Source organism: Centropristis striata, chromosome 12 (genome assembly GCF_030273125.1).
Source record: "Centropristis striata isolate RG_2023a ecotype Rhode Island chromosome 12, C.striata_1.0, whole genome shotgun sequence".
Taxonomy (NCBI): Eukaryota; Metazoa; Chordata; class Actinopteri; order Perciformes; family Serranidae; genus Centropristis; species Centropristis striata.
The window spans coordinates 11,875,322-11,891,736 of record NC_081528.1 but is presented as its reverse complement, the minus strand read 5'-3'; the positions used below and the strand labels follow the sequence as shown (position 1 = coordinate 11,891,736).

The window sequence follows — 16,415 nt, the reverse complement described above, 5'->3', positions numbered from 1 at the left end:
CCTTGTAAACTATGTTTTGACACAGCCAGGAGCTTCGCTCAGCCAAACACAAGCTTTTGGAGGTGTGGACTATAGAAGAATACTCCTCTCTGACAAGTTCAGCAGCCACTTCTTTTCAGCCTGCATGTTAAAAAGCCAAAAAGCCGCAGGTCCCTGGAGAAGGCAGGGTCATTGACTTATGAAGGCGATTAAGATTAGTGTGAATCAGCCGGGAGAGCGCTTCGTCCATTCAGGAGCAGTGATAGCAGCCCTGCTTTGATCCTTTCATAACGAGAAGCTATTGAACATCATTGTGACAAGTTACATGCGGTGGGGGAATTGCCAATCCCCTATTCAATTTTGCCAATTTCCAAAGCCTGTGCTGAGTGTGGTTTAGATAGGAGCAGATTAAGTGAAAGCACTGTGGTACATGACAAGAGGAGGTGGAAGCTCTGCTGAGAACCTGCCAGCGGCAGCAATTTAACTCTGTCAATAAATCAGGGGGAATTCGTTAGAAAACGTGTTGAGTCACCTTGAATATTTCTAATATTCAATCAAAGTCAAGCGTTATTAAGGTTCTGTGATGAGGAATGCACAGATTTCACAGCTGACTATTCAATGATAAAGCACATTCCTAATGCATACAGTACTTGTCTAAATACAGAGATTGAATTTGGTACTTTTAAGGGTAACGACCGATTAACATCAATGTACTACCTGTACTACGGAGTAGTCTGAGTGTCTTTCTTGTTTGTTTTTGTTTTATTTGTTCTGAAATTCACGAGGCACACGATTCCTATGAACAGACTCTACAGAACAAAAGACATTTGAATGAGAAATAAGACATTTATATGTATTCAAAAGAGATTTAATTACAATGTGCAACTATTTGTGGGTATGCAGTGCATCTGCAACAACAGGACACTGGAAGAAACGCACAGCCAGGACTCATTATTGGCAGTAATTTGTTTTTGGCGTGGAAATATAGTCTGACAAATGAGCTCAGCAAGACTATTTAAAAGTAATCCAAAGCATTTAGAATACATTGCTTGCGTTGAGTAATCTAACGGAATATGTTACAAATTACATTTTGGGACATGTAGTCGGTAATCTGTAGAGGATTATGTTTTAGAATAACTCTCCCTGCACTGAATATACAACAGTCAGCAATCCTATGCTCACTCCTGCTCCAGGTTCAGTCCATTTCAGTCCTACTGACACAATGACTTTACTAAACTCCTGACCTCACTACTAACTATTTAACCCACAAAACTGCACCCTAACCTTAATAATCTACCCATTCACAGCAGATACTGTATATCTGCATTTCACAAGTGCACTTGAACTTGTATAACAATGTTTTACAGGTGAAGACTTAAGGTTGACATCTATCCATTTTCCAGTTTGTCCAGTAAAATTTTCATTCGAGTTATTAGCCACACCTTGCTTAAACTATTGCAGTCTAATACAACAGCTGTATGATAGCTTCTCACTTCATGAAGGTAATGATGTTTAAATTATGTGTTGATTAAACATATATAGTCATTTTAGAGACTGTAGTATACTATATACTATATAGTATACTTATATGTATACGTGTCTTATTGATAAAATGGGATGGGTGAATTGTTATGTCCTCCATTAAGGTAGGATCCTGGGCTGTAAAATCAGCTTTTGGGTTTGGCTGATGATCAATTCATTATTTTTATTATTATTTGTATTATTATTATTATTATTATTATTAATAATAATAATAATAATAATAATAATAGTAACAGACTGCATTAGTTCTATCATGATGTACCAAATGAACTCTCATTTCATAAAGCAAATCTTCCATTTCAGGTATAAAACGGAAGGTTTTTACCTTCATTATGTCACTAAAATCCAAACTATAATGAAGGGACAAAAATCTGCAGAGAAGACTTTTACCTCAGTTTTGCAACTTTGTGTAATCCTCAACTGGTAATAAACTGAAACTAGTTGAGTCAGGCACATAATTTTGGGGGAAACTGACACTTTCTGTAATTAAATTATTAAAAAGGACAGACTGCACTCAAACAGGTGTAATTAACACCTTGTTTCAAGAAAAATCTGGACTTTATAACTTGATTCAAGTCCAACGTACTTCAGTTCTGCAGGGCACTAACTGCCTTGTAGTCTATTCCCATTGAAGCAGGTTTTTCATCAGAAATGCTGTCTTTCCCCTTCACTAGAATGGAAAAAACTGCACTGCAGGGCCACGTGGATGGCTCTGACTCCAATGAGTATTTTCTCCTCATCCTTTATGTTTTGCTATCTTCTCAGTGCAAATTGCAGTTTACTGAAAATGTATGTTGAAAAACAATGTTTAGCTTATTGTAATTGCAACCCAACTTTCAGTGGAGTATTGTTATCCGACTGATTTTAACAAAGACGGTCTTGGCATTTGTTTTGTGTAATAATGTAGTCAGTTGTTCAATTGGCTTGTAGAAAGGATTCTCCAGCAGTGAGTAGTGTTATGCAATGTGTATGCTATTGTTTATCCACAAATCCCTTTTGGACAAAGAGTAGAGAGAGAATTTCCAGAGGTGGGATCCTACCAGATATTTTTAGATTTGTTGCTCATTTTATCCTCTGCCTCCTTCTGTGTGTCCTCCCTTTTTCTCCCTTATGCTGTTATTAATCTATCCTTTCTTCTCTCCCTCACTCCCCAACTCATCTGCTCACCTCTCCTGATCCAATTCTGTTTTCGCTCAACAAACCGCATCCCATTTTCCCCTCTCGTTGTTTCATCTCCCTTTTTCTCTTCCCACCTCTGATCCCTCTATTCTCTCTTCATCTCATTCCCCTGTTCATCTCCGTTCTCCATTATGTATCCTAAATAAATTGTCCCTCATTCTTCATTTCATCCCCCCTGCTGACTCCAGGCCATCTACTACGAGATAGGCTTCCTAATATGTGCAGCAGTCGGCCTGCTGTTCGCAGTTCTGGTGCCGATAGTCGGCCTCTTCTTCTGCATGTGCCGCTGCTGTGACAACTGTGGCGGCGAGATGCACCAACGCCAGAGGAAGAACGCAGACTGCCGGCGTGGCCTGCTGGGAACACTGCTTTTCTCCACCTCACTGGTCATCACGTGAGTATGGCACACAAATGCACACACATGACTATCAGCTTGCAAACAGACGTGTATTTTTTGGTGCAGCATGTGCACACTTGTATATGCATGCACAAATACACCGAAAGTAAAAGCAAGCTACACCTCTGTCTTTTACAGTGTTGTGCACATGCACACAATTTAAACCAAAACACATGATACACACATGCACCTCTGGTCATCTTGTGAGTCTGTTTCACACACAAACACACGGTCATCAGCTTTGCCCATCCCCCATGCTGTTTGCTATATATAGTAAATTCCTACTGTAGTTATATGTGGCAGCACCCTTCATACTTGTGTTCAGCCTAGATCACTGGTCATTATAATCTGCAGGAGATTCACACTGTAAGCTTTCCTTTACTGTGGTGGGAATTCTTCACTCACATCAATGCACTAAAAACTAAAATACTAATAAATCAAAGATAAACAAATGACACTCAAATCCACAACATAGCCAAGAATCATAATTAATCTACATGACTATTTATCATGTTTTAAATGGTTGTCACATCTACACCTTAGTATTCTCCTTGGCTTTCTTGTATAATAATTACAATACCTACTGCATCGTCCTTTAGGGTTAATCGTAGTACTGATCCAGCTGGCATTTCTCCATTTAACAGACACATTTTAAGCATTTGGCTGATGATTTTATCCTGTGGGAAATAAAGTGAATCTAGCAGAAGAATTAATTCCTACATTGCCAATATAGTGTGATTAATTGTTGTAATCTAGGAATTTAATAGATAGAACCTCCAGCTATTTTTGGCCGTACAGTAGTGGATACCCAGACAATAGACTTGTATACATATTCTATATGTGAAAATAGAAAACTGCAGGTCAGCAGGAAGGTCATGACTTAAGATAGGTTTCATTTTTTCACTAGCATTTATCTCACAGTTGCTTAGGGTACATTTTCTTAATGTTGCAAGGCCAATACCCTGGCAAATGAGAAATAGAAGCAAAGAAACCAAAACTGAAGAAAAGAAAAATGCAGATGATTTAAAATAAAAGAAAACTAGGTTGGTTTCCTGGAGCAGAAATGACCCTTAGCTGGCTCCAGACCTTTGAATGTGCTCCACTGAGCTGAATGATTCATCTGGCATTATGACATAATATACAGTTTCCTGATTGAAAAACAATTGATACAAGCACAACAGAGGGGACTAAAGATGATCACCCAAAGTCAAAGTGTTTTTATTTCGCTCTGCTTCACTCTTACAACACAGGCAAAACTAGTAGGTTGGCACGGCTATCAGTGTCGACTAAAACATTATAGTTTCAGGCAGATAAGGTGGTCTCCAGTGATAAGTTAAAGAGAGTAGATTCCCCCTCCCCCACGTCAATCAGCTAGTAAAGTCATTGCCAGACTGAAGATGGAAACAGAGTGTAACAAGGTGACAATGCTGTCTGATATCAGGCGACCTGGACCCTGTCATTTCTATCATGTCCAAAAATACCAATAAATCTAAATCCAAGTCATCAGCTGCTACCAAGCCACTACAGACTTGTCTGCCAGTGTGTGGCACATTTTACAGTGGATACATCGAAAATGACTATTTATTCATGACAACGGGCATATCTTTATGCAGACGTTTATCTCATAAAATCTTTCCCCAGAGCCAATTCCATTTTAGCAAAGTCTTTTGGCTGTGACCAACCAAAGCATAGATTTTTCTATTCATTGAAAGGCAGCAACAACACATCTTCAGAACAGCCATATTTCTATCATAAATCATAGATATCTTCCACTGTAGCTTAACAGTGAAACACAAAGTGGTAATGTTATGCTGAAACCACAGTAACTTTAGAAAACACCCTTGATTAATTTAACTCAGACTACTGCGGTCTCATACTAACTACAGATAAACCTTTGAGTATGTTTTTGTCCAAACAAGGACACTGGACGTAAGGAAAACCTTTTTCAGTCTTCATATGGACACCTGAATATTGTTTCAAGAACTTATTTAAAATCTTTGTAAGTCATGAGATTTTAATTCAAATTGCACATAATGATGAAAGAATGTTAAGGAGTGGACTCAAAATGTTTGGGAGTAAAGCTTTATGTTTACTCTGTGCTTCTTCTATATGAACTTATTACATCATCTGACTGCTCAGTGGCTGAAGAAGCAGTAGCCGCTGGGGATGTCGACACGGTACAAAAGGCATGGGAGAGCTGTGTTTGCCTCTTGTGTGAGGACTGAAGGGATCCAGGAGTGTACTTAGTTTGATGTTCTTTGACTTTTTGTCTTTGTTGGAAGGAAGCCCGGCTATTAGAAATTCCAAGGCAATATCCTAGAAGCCCAGACGTAAGAGTCTGAGAGCATCCTCAGAGCTCTTATTAAATCTCCCCAGTTACCAGGCAGAGACGCTGCAGTGGCTCTAATGAAGCAATTACAGGCAGGAGAGGGATGAGCACCGAGCCAGGGCCGAGACTGCTTTTTACCACCACTAGAAAGCTGACAGCAAGGCACGGTGCAGTGGCAGGGGTGATATTTATTTCCCAAGAAGTTTTTAAATCGGATTAAGAAGGATATAAGACAGCCAGGTAAGGGTGAGGACAATACCTGGCTGAGGATGAGATAGGAGAGTGAATATGCCTGAAGGCAAAATATATTTACACTCCATGATATAAGTTTAGGGCCTACTTACCTATTGATTATATCCTTTTGACAACTGATCAATTGTTTCGTGAAAAAAAAAACTTTAATGTCTATTTAGATGTTATTATGTTATTATGTTTCACATCTGCTGTATGAACTAAACCACTGTGCCATGAAATGTCAAACCATTGTCTGCAGACTAAGTAACATGACATACCCTGTCTAACTAACATGATGGCAGTTAATATGCATGTACATATTCCAGTGACAGAGAGTGGGAAGTAATCATCCCTGCCTCCTAATAAAAACTCATGTTAAATTATAATATAATACTAAAAAAATGAATGAAATGTCAAAACAGAGAAGATAAATGTAAATTAGGAGGATTAATGTATGTAATAATCACCCCTTCCTGACATTACAGTAGTTCACATTGTTTCTCACCCTACGGCTCTGACACCCAATAAATCCCTTTTATCTAATTCACCTAATACATGACAACCACTGATAACAGTTGGCTGGTTTTCACAGTGGTACTTAAGAAGGAGATCAATTCCCTATTTAAATTGATCCTGTGTTTGCAAACTGAAGCAGCAGCTCAAAGCAGCATTGCATTGATAATCTAAAAGGTTAGAAAAGTGGGTTTGTGATCTGGCATTAGGCTCGTTTCCACTACCGGGCAATACCCATACTCACTCGCCAGATGCCCCTAATTTGAATACGAACAGTCCGGAGCCAGCTTTTGTCGGGACCTTTTTAGTCCCTTTTGAAGAGCAGGGTCTTTTTTCTCCCCTGAAAACAGCCTGGTTACTGATTGGATAGATCGCTAATCAGGATGTGACGTAGTACTCTAAATGACAACAAGACACACCTTTGTAAAAGCTGGCAAAGCAGTGTTCCCAATTTAGCAACAAAGTTGCTAAATTGGGAACACTGCTTAGCAACAAAGTTGCTAAATTGGGAACACTGCTGAAAAAGCGACTTTTCAGACCCCCTTAGCGACTATTTTTCAAGAAAGCGACTGGAGACAAATCCAGCGACTCCTTCTTACTCTTCTTAACAAGCTGCTAACGAGCCGGGGGCCGGCTTGTTAAGAAGAGCAGTTAGCTACAGTTAGCTACAGTTAGATCTGTAGCAGTACAGTGTGTATGTGCTGCTGCAGCAGGAGGTGTTCATTCCGCGATCTCTGTTTGTTTACAATCATAGACTGTCTAAAAATAATGGACGTAGTCACCGTGACGTCTCCCATTGGTTTGTGGACTGCCCGTTGGAAGCATCGAGTTCATTGCTTCACTCGTCGCCATCTTGCGTCGCCATCTTGTTTCCGATGCGGGGAGCAGACCCTATTTGTACTGTGGAGGAGCGAGAGGGATCTGACGACACTGACTACACGCCTCTCTACACCTCAACCTGACTGAGAGAAGCCGTTGATAATTCATATTAGCATTAACTGGAGCATTAACTGGGGTGTTAGTTTTGGCTAGCAAAAAACAAAAACAAAAACAAAATGTATGTTACTGACCTCAGAAAATTAACAGCGACTCCTTGGAGTATCTGTAAGTCCAACCAAACGAACAAGACATTTTAATGAACAAACTGTTCAAATAAACATTAAGTGAAAATACAGTGACAAGGCTCAAAGTTATGAGACCAAACTGGTAAACGTCCTTTTTTATATCTATATAACGTTATATATAACTTTATTGACACGTTGCCATGGATACGCATTGTTCTGCTTCTCTCCTGATGACGTCTCGCCTTGTTAGTGACCTGTCAATCAAAGGTCCCAAGACGCCCCACAGCCTGAGACTTTCCCGGTGACTTTCCCCCATAGTCAAAACACGGCTATCAATTAAACTGTGCATCAGGAGTGAACAAGAGGGAGAATCTATATTTGTTATTTAACAGTTGTATAATATATTAGATATATTATAGCTAGCGGGCTAGCTTTAGCTTACAACAAAGTCCAACATTAACATCTTAAGTTCAGTGTTAATAAGAATGTAATCGCAATCAAGATGAGCAGCACAAATGTGTTGTACATGTTGTGTTTGGATGCCAATGTAGGCTTACAAAGCCAGGAGCAACATTTGTAAAGAGCCCATGTAGTCTGCCGTTGTCATTATACTTGCCGACTGCCGAGAAGGCGGAGATATATACAGACGTAAAGTAAGTAAACAGTGATCAGTAATCAGTAATGATGTGGCTCTCCAGTCTGTGGAAAGTTATATTATTCAGTACACTCGTGATAATGGAATTTACTTACTGCAATGTGCAGTTTTTGCTGACAAGCAAAATAAAGAGATAGTTTTGGGAGAAAAAGGGTTAAACAAAAAACAGGTACCGAAAACCGTGGGCCAAAAACTGAGGTATGGATCAAACCATGGGTTACCTGTACCGTTGCACCTCTAGCTTTCATTGACTTAACAAGTGCTGCATATGAGTATTCAATACAATAACATGTCTGATTTTAAGTTAATGTGAAAGTTTTTAATATGAATTCTTAAATGCTTTATCAAAGCTCAAGTACGTTGGAAACAAGTTCATGTTTTGCTAACAATAGTGTTGTCATTTAGATTTGGTAGAAGAGCGAAGGAGTATTACATGGTAACTCTTAGCCTTTCTTGCCCTCACTGTGCATAAAAACAGGTAATAAACTTATTGTTAAATATAAAAAAGTAAAATAAGCAGTTATTGAATCTGTAAAAAAAATCACGAATCCCTAAAATTTGACGGATAGGGCTTCTTTCACATATTGTAGACATTTCAGTGGTATTATGCAGTTGATGCAGAGGCATTGAAGGATTTCTTATGGCAATTATACCTTAAGATGTCTAGATTTAATCATTGCAATGGTTTTATAATTATATTTGACATGTGATTTATGTGACAGATTCAGAGCAGGAGATGAAAAGAAAAATCTCACTCCTGCATCAGCCTTTACTCTGAAGGTGGCAGGGTCAAATCCAACAGGAGCTGCCAAATAGCTGTGGTTGTAAATGTGAATGAGTAATGTTCACTGTAGGGATTTGATTCACACTGATCCCAGTCATGTTGAGAATGCACACACTCCTGCTCAAATGCTCTGGCTACAAATGTGCTGTCTAAGTAACAAAGATGGGCCTGTTGTCTGTGTTTGATCAAATCTACCAAACACACAGAAGATAGTTCAGGACATAGTTGATTCTGCATGTTTTGCAATAGAGGCAGAAACTTGTGCTCAGCTTTGTTGGGAAAAATCTGATGAGAAGATTTAGTCAATTTAATCAGTACATTTATACAATATAATTTCTTCACAAACAGATTAAGACAATTCTCTGATTAGTGTAGCTTCTTATTAACAGATCTATCAGGTGAAATCAGGTGAATGGATCTTGAAATCTAAATAAACACAAACTGATTAAAAGCGCTACATTAATTGTAAATCCTCAAATTGCTTTGCCGTGTAATTACATTAGACTGATTTCTTTCAGAGCTATTAATCCCGGCACGTAGCAGAAAGGATGACTGAGAGAAACAAAAGTGTTTCTATACAGAAACATGTTAGCAGTGGTGGAAAATCAGTGTGTTAGCATCAGAGATTAGCTACCATGCCACAGTCAGACACAAGTTTAGAGTGAGATGAATTGGAATTGTTGTAATGGTATTAGTAATGATGCAGTAATAATGAATGGCCAGCTGCAGCCTTGTTACATTTACGTTTGGCATCAGTGAACTCAGATAAACCAGCACACCCAAAAAATCATGTGTTTATTTTTTGTTTTGTATTCGGTTCATATTAACGAACATTCCTTTAGCATCCACATGAATACATTTGGACAGAATCCACAAATTCCACACTGTCTGACAGTAGATCTTCTGTATTGGCTTGCTTCAATTTTCATTGAAGCTGTATGATGTTTGCACTGAGTGAAACACTATAACTCAAGACCAAATATGTTTTATGGCTGCAGTGTTTCATCAAATGGTAATGTATTTACCACTTTGAATTTCATAGGGCTTGGACTCTGAGTGTAACTCAAGGATACTATTACAGGACATTGCCGATAACAATAGTATCATGACACAGCGTTTCTGCTATACTCAATGCATTGCAAGACAATAATCTATGATACATCACAATATATGTATAAGTACAGAAGCAAAAACTCTTTGTTTATAAATAAACAGAAGCCGGCCAGACAACGTGATCAGAAATGCAGGGCTACTTATTTTGTATATTTGGGCCCTCCACTATTGAAAAATAACTACAGATTTAAAATAAATGTCTTAAGGTTTGAACCATGTTTGGCTGCACATCTTGAGTTTCTAACGACTGATCCAACTTGAGCTTAATCTGGATAGATCAGTGAGAGAAACAAAAGTAAAATAGTCTTTCCAGTACAAAATGCACAGCCTTGGCAGATGATCCATTTAACTTCTGTTTGAACAAAAAGAGAAGATGTCTTATAATATTTATTCTCTGTTAATCCTCATGCGAAAGTGATCACTGGTTCTGTGCTACTTTTGATTAACAACAGCTCCTCCACACTTCTCAGTGGTTACATCTGTCTCACCTCCAGCCCGTGTGTGTGTGTTACGCATATATCATGTCTAAGCTCATGCATAAATGCATGATAAATACAAACGGCATGTTGCATCATGCCCGCCAGCTATCGAAAGGCCACACCGTACATTATTAAATGAACAGCTGGAGCTATTCCAGTCTGTGCTAATCAGCACCGATTCCACATGCACATGCACATTCATAACGATAAAATGACAGATAGAAGATCTCCCCCTGTTCCGACCAAGTGGAAGACCCCTGCCTCATGCTCTTACCCAGCATGCATTTCAGCAGTCTATTTCAGTCACTGGGTGTCCAACACTATTAACACAAAAGGTCCCAACATTATGGGCTTAGTAATTCATGCTAATTTAATGGGGTCTAATTAATGATAATGTATGTGGCAGTGAACTAGACATTCAACACTGCACTTCAGTCAGCCAGTTTAAATGTGAGATAGTGAGATATCTTCTGGTATAAGATGCATATCACAATGTCCCTGCCTCTATCCTGGCCTGTTTTTCCATTCCTCAAGTCTCCTGTCATCCCTCACTTCTTTAGAATGATCAAACAGAGGTAAAAGTGACTTGAACTAATCTTAAAAAAACATGCTAGAGGTCATGCACATGATGTTACTGAATGTGGAAGTGACCAAAATCAGTGCCCTGCTGCGTGACTAAAACACTGCAACACAACAGTCAGTGTTTGCCACTGAAAAAATAAAAACAAGACATTGCTAGAATACAGAAAAGCTGTTTCACAATAGACTGCATAAACAAACACAAAATGCAACATTGAAAAAATAAGTCTCTGTATAAAGCAAAAGAGAAGCAACATGATGCAATAGTTTCTAAAGGGCCGTGTAGCATATTCTGAATTAAACAAGATTTTTTACACACTGCCTTTGAAGTCCTAGTGATTTTGATCAGGCTATATAAAATCTGCCTTGAAATAGGACCAGGTGTCTCTGCCTGCAGGCTGTGTTCAGTGTAATGATATTTCCCTCCTTAAATTACATAAAACATACATGCCAGTAACATCACATTTCTGATCACATTTCAAAGTCCACAGACCAATGACATTGCAGGTCATTTAGATTTAGATGTCCCTCCTTCCAAGATATTGGTTGTAATCCTCCTGGTACTGAGAGGTATCACATCATGGCAATGCATAACCTCAATAACAAAACCAGAGAGTGATTCACAGTGTTACACCAGAAAACATGAACAGAGGAAAACCACAGATTCAGGACTCCCTGTGGTTCAGTTAACTTCTGCCTTGGGCCAGTTCTTTTGAAAACATAATATATTTGGTAGCCAAGACTTTTGAAGAATACAACAGGAGTAGAACAGACATTCCCATTCAAGTCAACATAGCAGGCAACATTTATGCCTGCTGTTGCCTTTGCAAAGGACATTGATAGTCTAGCAGGCTAACTTCATTATAAACTTCTACGTAAACTGAGTTACAGCAAGTCGCAAAGTCACTGAGGTCAGGTTCCACTGACCAAACAAGCTGTGGAGTAGTACGAAGCATTGAAAGCCAGGTGCTACATTAGTAAAATTCAACAACTTAATGCTTCTACACACTTTTGTTACAACGTAGGAAAGCACTTTGCAATTACTTTTTTTTTTTTTTTGCTCTCAGCTACTTGAAAGCTATTTTGCTGGTAGGAGAGCAGAAGGCAGTTCAACCAAGGTTCCAAGACAGGCCTCTGTCTCTGGAGCAACTGTTTATTCACATCATAACAACAACCATCATTTTGTTATATCAGCCAAATAAACATGCAAACAGTGCAGTGTCTGTTCTACTCTTATTCTATTGCTATGGCATAAGTTTTGTTTACACACTGTATGGGCTTCCAAGGGGAAAAATGTTTTAGAGTCATTTAATTCTTATTTATGTGACAAGAGATATTAGCATAGATATTCTGATAAATTATTAATAAAGTGACCTACTTAAAGTGTAGAAACAATTTTTCATCACTGGTCCACTTACACTGAAGGGCACCAGGAGCTCAGCAGCCACAGCCTATAGACAAACACTTCTATACAATACTACAGACAAATACATCTGGACATGTGATCTATCTGTGCTCACAATTCTTCACATATATGTAATGTTAGCAACTTTAGAAACTACTAAAATCACTGCCAGCATTGTACTTCTTTATTTCCATAATGGTGTAGTCCAAATAGCCCTTATTATTAAATAACTGAATTTTAATACTTCATTGAAATGTGTTTTTGACTGCAGCTAAGGGACTAGTATTTGCAGTGAAACACCTCACAGTCACCTACTTACTGATAACACAAATAAATGAACACAATCCCTCTTTCTCAGACACAAAAAGTGCACAATTAGTCACTTTGAGACATACACAACCAAACAGTCTCACGAATCCTCTGCCTCCTGAAACCCACACATCGCTCAGTCAGTTAACAGCCTCCCTGGGGAGTCATCATCACATTCAGAGCTATTTTTAGAGGGATTCATTAATAGTGAAATGAACTTCATTCTGTCATAAAGGCAGCCAAAGTGACTATGAAGATGTCACTTGCTGACTAAATGTCAAGCTACTGGGATATCCTCGCGGGGAATTCATTTCTGGTGCCAGAGCCAAGTTTTGAAGCAGTTAACGCCAACAAAATGTTTTTTTTTAAAAAGAAAGAAAGAAAAAAAGAAAGAAGCTGTACTCATGTGGGTAGCACTGGTAACAGGATTCAGCAGAGAGGAATTCACAGATAAACACAATTTGATTATAAAACTAAAATGTAAAATTGCAAAAACATGAAAGACCAACTATTTTAAAATGCACTCTGGGCAATTTTATCAAGTTTAGTAGTCTATAACAACCAACAGTACATCAAAATTAATTCAGATATTTACAATTCAACTCAGTTTCTTACAATCAGTTGCTTTATGACCTCCACAAAAGAGGTCATGCTTTTGGCTTGGTGTGTCTATTGGTCAGCATATTTACAGAAAAACTAAGGTCCCAATTTTCATGAAACTTGGTGGAAGGGTGTAGCATGGGGAAGAAGAACACATTGAATTTCGGTGCAGATCTGAACTAGAGCCTGACAGATATTATCAGCCGATATTGGCCTATCACAGCCATACTGGTATCGGTGTATGCTGTCCGATATGTGCTGTTATGGAAACTTTTTTTACACAATAATAATGCAGAAAATGTTGCTTGGCATGATTAAGAGATGGTGTTAGCTCTTAATTTTTTTAAATAGTTAGCAATTGACTGACACTGAACAGTAAATATGTTTATTTAGCTATATTATCCCTTTTCTTTCCTTTCTTTTATTCAATTTCTTTATTTTCTCAGTTATTTTTACAATTGGCTGATAATATAATACAATGTTTGTATGTTTATTACTTTTTAATTTTTATTTTTTTTTGCTGAGAAAGTAGCCCTCTGGGTACATTTGCAGAGTGGTTTAAAAAAAAAAAAAAAAAAGATTACACAATCTAAATAAAAAAGTCTATTTTCACTCCAGCTCCAAAAATGACTATATCTGCTACATATTGGTTATCGGTGATTTCCCCCCAATTATTTTTCACTTTTGTTAACAATGTGAGATAAGGTATTTTGCTGCATTCATGTGGTGTCGGGACATTCAGAAAACAGAGTAAAACAGAGGAAAATGCACCTGAGTGCTGCTTTAAGTTGGAAGAACAACTTGGAAAGTAATTTTAATACATATTTCATTACTCACCTGATTTCCTTTGTTCTTTGATACCAAGGCAATACTGGTGTTACTTTTGTGTTGAAACACTGAGCAGTAAAAGAGTATTGTTCATGCTGTTTCCATGTATTACAACTTAAAGCTCATCGTGCATGTGAATGCACCATTGGCCTTGACAAATAATTTTGAACAATTTTCATCTGCAGAAGTTACAAAGATACTGAGAAGATACAGAATGTAGGGGTTAATTATTTGACTTAACTTTAGAATCAATAGAGGATTTCTCAGTGTGTTGAGCTTTGAGTCACATGGTTGTGCTCTAAATTCCTGAATTATTAATATTTTTTGAGATGGTGTTTAATTGAATTCCCTTTAATGAACTGGACTGATGACACTCACATTCTGTCCTTGTCCACAAATCATTATGTCCTCTTACATGCATGAATATTGCCCAGCAAGCAGACCGCACACTATGGCAGCTTTACACAAACCACTGCCAAGCTAATTAACTGGAGAGGTTGTTGTCAGAATTTCCTGTGCATCCCATAATTTATCACATCTCCTGGAGAGACCTCACTCTTACTAATCATTTTACTTCTCATTTTTCCATTTTATAGCTGAAAATCCATTTTATTTTTTACTAATTACATTTTTTTTTCCTCATCCTGGGGTCTTTTATCGTCTGTGAGTTCTTGTAGTGTGCATGCAACAAATCAATACACCAAAAAAGTCTAACAGGAATTCCACGTAGTGAAACTAATTGATGTTCACAGCTTCGTCAGGCTTTCTTTGGAATTTATTGGAGACATTTGTGTTACAATAGTGATGACGTGGCACATTGTTGCACAGGAGAAAAAAAAGATATGAGAAGGCAAATCTGCAGGGCTCAGTGGTGTCGTTAACAGCTAAGAGGTGCTCTATATATCAGGGACGATTGGTTAGGATTTATAATCCAGAAAATGCAGCATTTCTAATGCAGATTGAGGTGTCTTTTATTTCTTTATGTCACCGTTTTAACTTTGTGGGTAGCAGTGTGAGGGATAAATATTATTCACCAGAGACCCCTAATAGGAACGCTGAAGTGGCGTAAACTGGCCACATTTTGCTTTGACAAGTCAAAATCACCTTGTAGTCCCCCCCCCCTTTTTGTATAAATGTTCTTTGAAGCCTGGACTTAGCCTGATTTTATTTTTTTTTATTTTTTTTGTTACAAGCTGTTGTTTGTGCTTTGTGTTATCTTTTTGTTGACATGCCTGACAGGTTTTTAATAAATGTTGATCGCTGGTAGTGCATTGGCTCATGTGTTGGACCAATCAACGTAGACTTATGTCACTAAAGAGTTTTTTTGTGCTGAAACAGAAACTGAAAAAGGTCCGGCAAAATGGCGTTATACGAACTACAATTATTGTTATGGGGACACAATGAAAGGTGGCTCTCTTGGAACTATGTTCTTAAAATTTGTATTGACAGCTTTTCTGGTTGTGATGGAGAACCTTGCTGATGCAACACAGTTGGTGAAATTACCCTGCTTCTTTGCTGTTCTTCTCATTGAAAGGTCTAATTTGTGATGGGCCAACATAGGTATCAGTAAACTGATATTTAGGTGTGTTTACATCCATTTATGGCTAATTTTGTGAGTAAAAAATAGGCTGTGTGTCTGCCCAGTTCTACAATGACTGCAATTCATAAAACTGAATCAGGCAAACTTGGAGCCTTATAAAGTTTTAGTCCTGAATCTAGTCAACAGAGTTTTATGCATCTCGCCCTGGGCAGTGTTTGCTCCATGCTGAGCTAACTTAATGGGAAAAAGATCACACCATTAAAACCAATCACTGTGATTCAGCAAGTTTCTAACTTTACAGAACTCCTGAACAGGCTTTGAGAACTGACAGCAAAAAAAAAGTTTTAAACGTCAAGTCCTTCTCCAGAGTTCATGTAGAGACTGAGAGCTAAATAATTAAATGCAAATCATAGCTGACTCAGTACAAAGCATAAGTTTGATTGGTCAAGGCTTAATAGAGTTGAAGACATTGTTATGAAGTGACTGTTTACAGAGAAAATTACCTGCTCTTTGAATTCCTTGAACAATCAATCCTTGACACGAGTTTTTTTGTTTTGGACAGGCGACATTTATTTTTAAATCACATTTTTAATCATGTATTTGCTTAAAAGGTTAATTACTTTTATAACCTTAATATATCCAGGGATGGTTTACTGAGCAGAACAAATGTGTCACTTTCTGTTTTTGATATCCTCATGAAAAGAGTTCTGTCTGCCTCTCAACTTCACAAATGACATTGCGGCTTGTACTGTAGAATTCAGTGATTTGCTTATTAACACAGATTACTTTGACATTTATTTGAGCCACGAGATATATTTGAATAATGGTCTCCAAATTCCTAAACCTTTGCTCTTTTCTAATTTACTTTACTCTTTACTTTATATAT

The 16,415-nt window shown here is 38.0% G+C and overlaps 1 protein-coding gene and 1 long non-coding RNA gene across 10 annotated transcripts in view; one reads left to right on the top strand and one right to left on the bottom strand.

Annotated features, from left to right (window-relative positions):
* Positions 1-16,415, top strand: part of prom1a (prominin 1a) — an 86,279-nt gene that overhangs the window by 37,247 nt on the left and 32,617 nt on the right. For all 9 annotated transcript variants that reach the window (XR_009395340.1, XR_009395339.1, XR_009395338.1 and 6 more), the window contains one exon: positions 2,889-3,094. Coding sequence is in view for 2 of the 9 variants with exons in the window: in XM_059346557.1 (XP_059202540.1) it covers positions 2,889-3,094 (206 nt within the window). In the remaining 7 variants the exon portion in view is untranslated. The remainder of the gene's footprint in view (positions 1-2,888; positions 3,095-16,415) is intronic.
* LOC131982005 (uncharacterized) overlaps positions 1-16,415 on the bottom strand; it is an 80,245-nt gene that overhangs the window by 47,032 nt on the left and 16,798 nt on the right. The gene's annotated exons all lie outside the window — the stretch shown is intronic.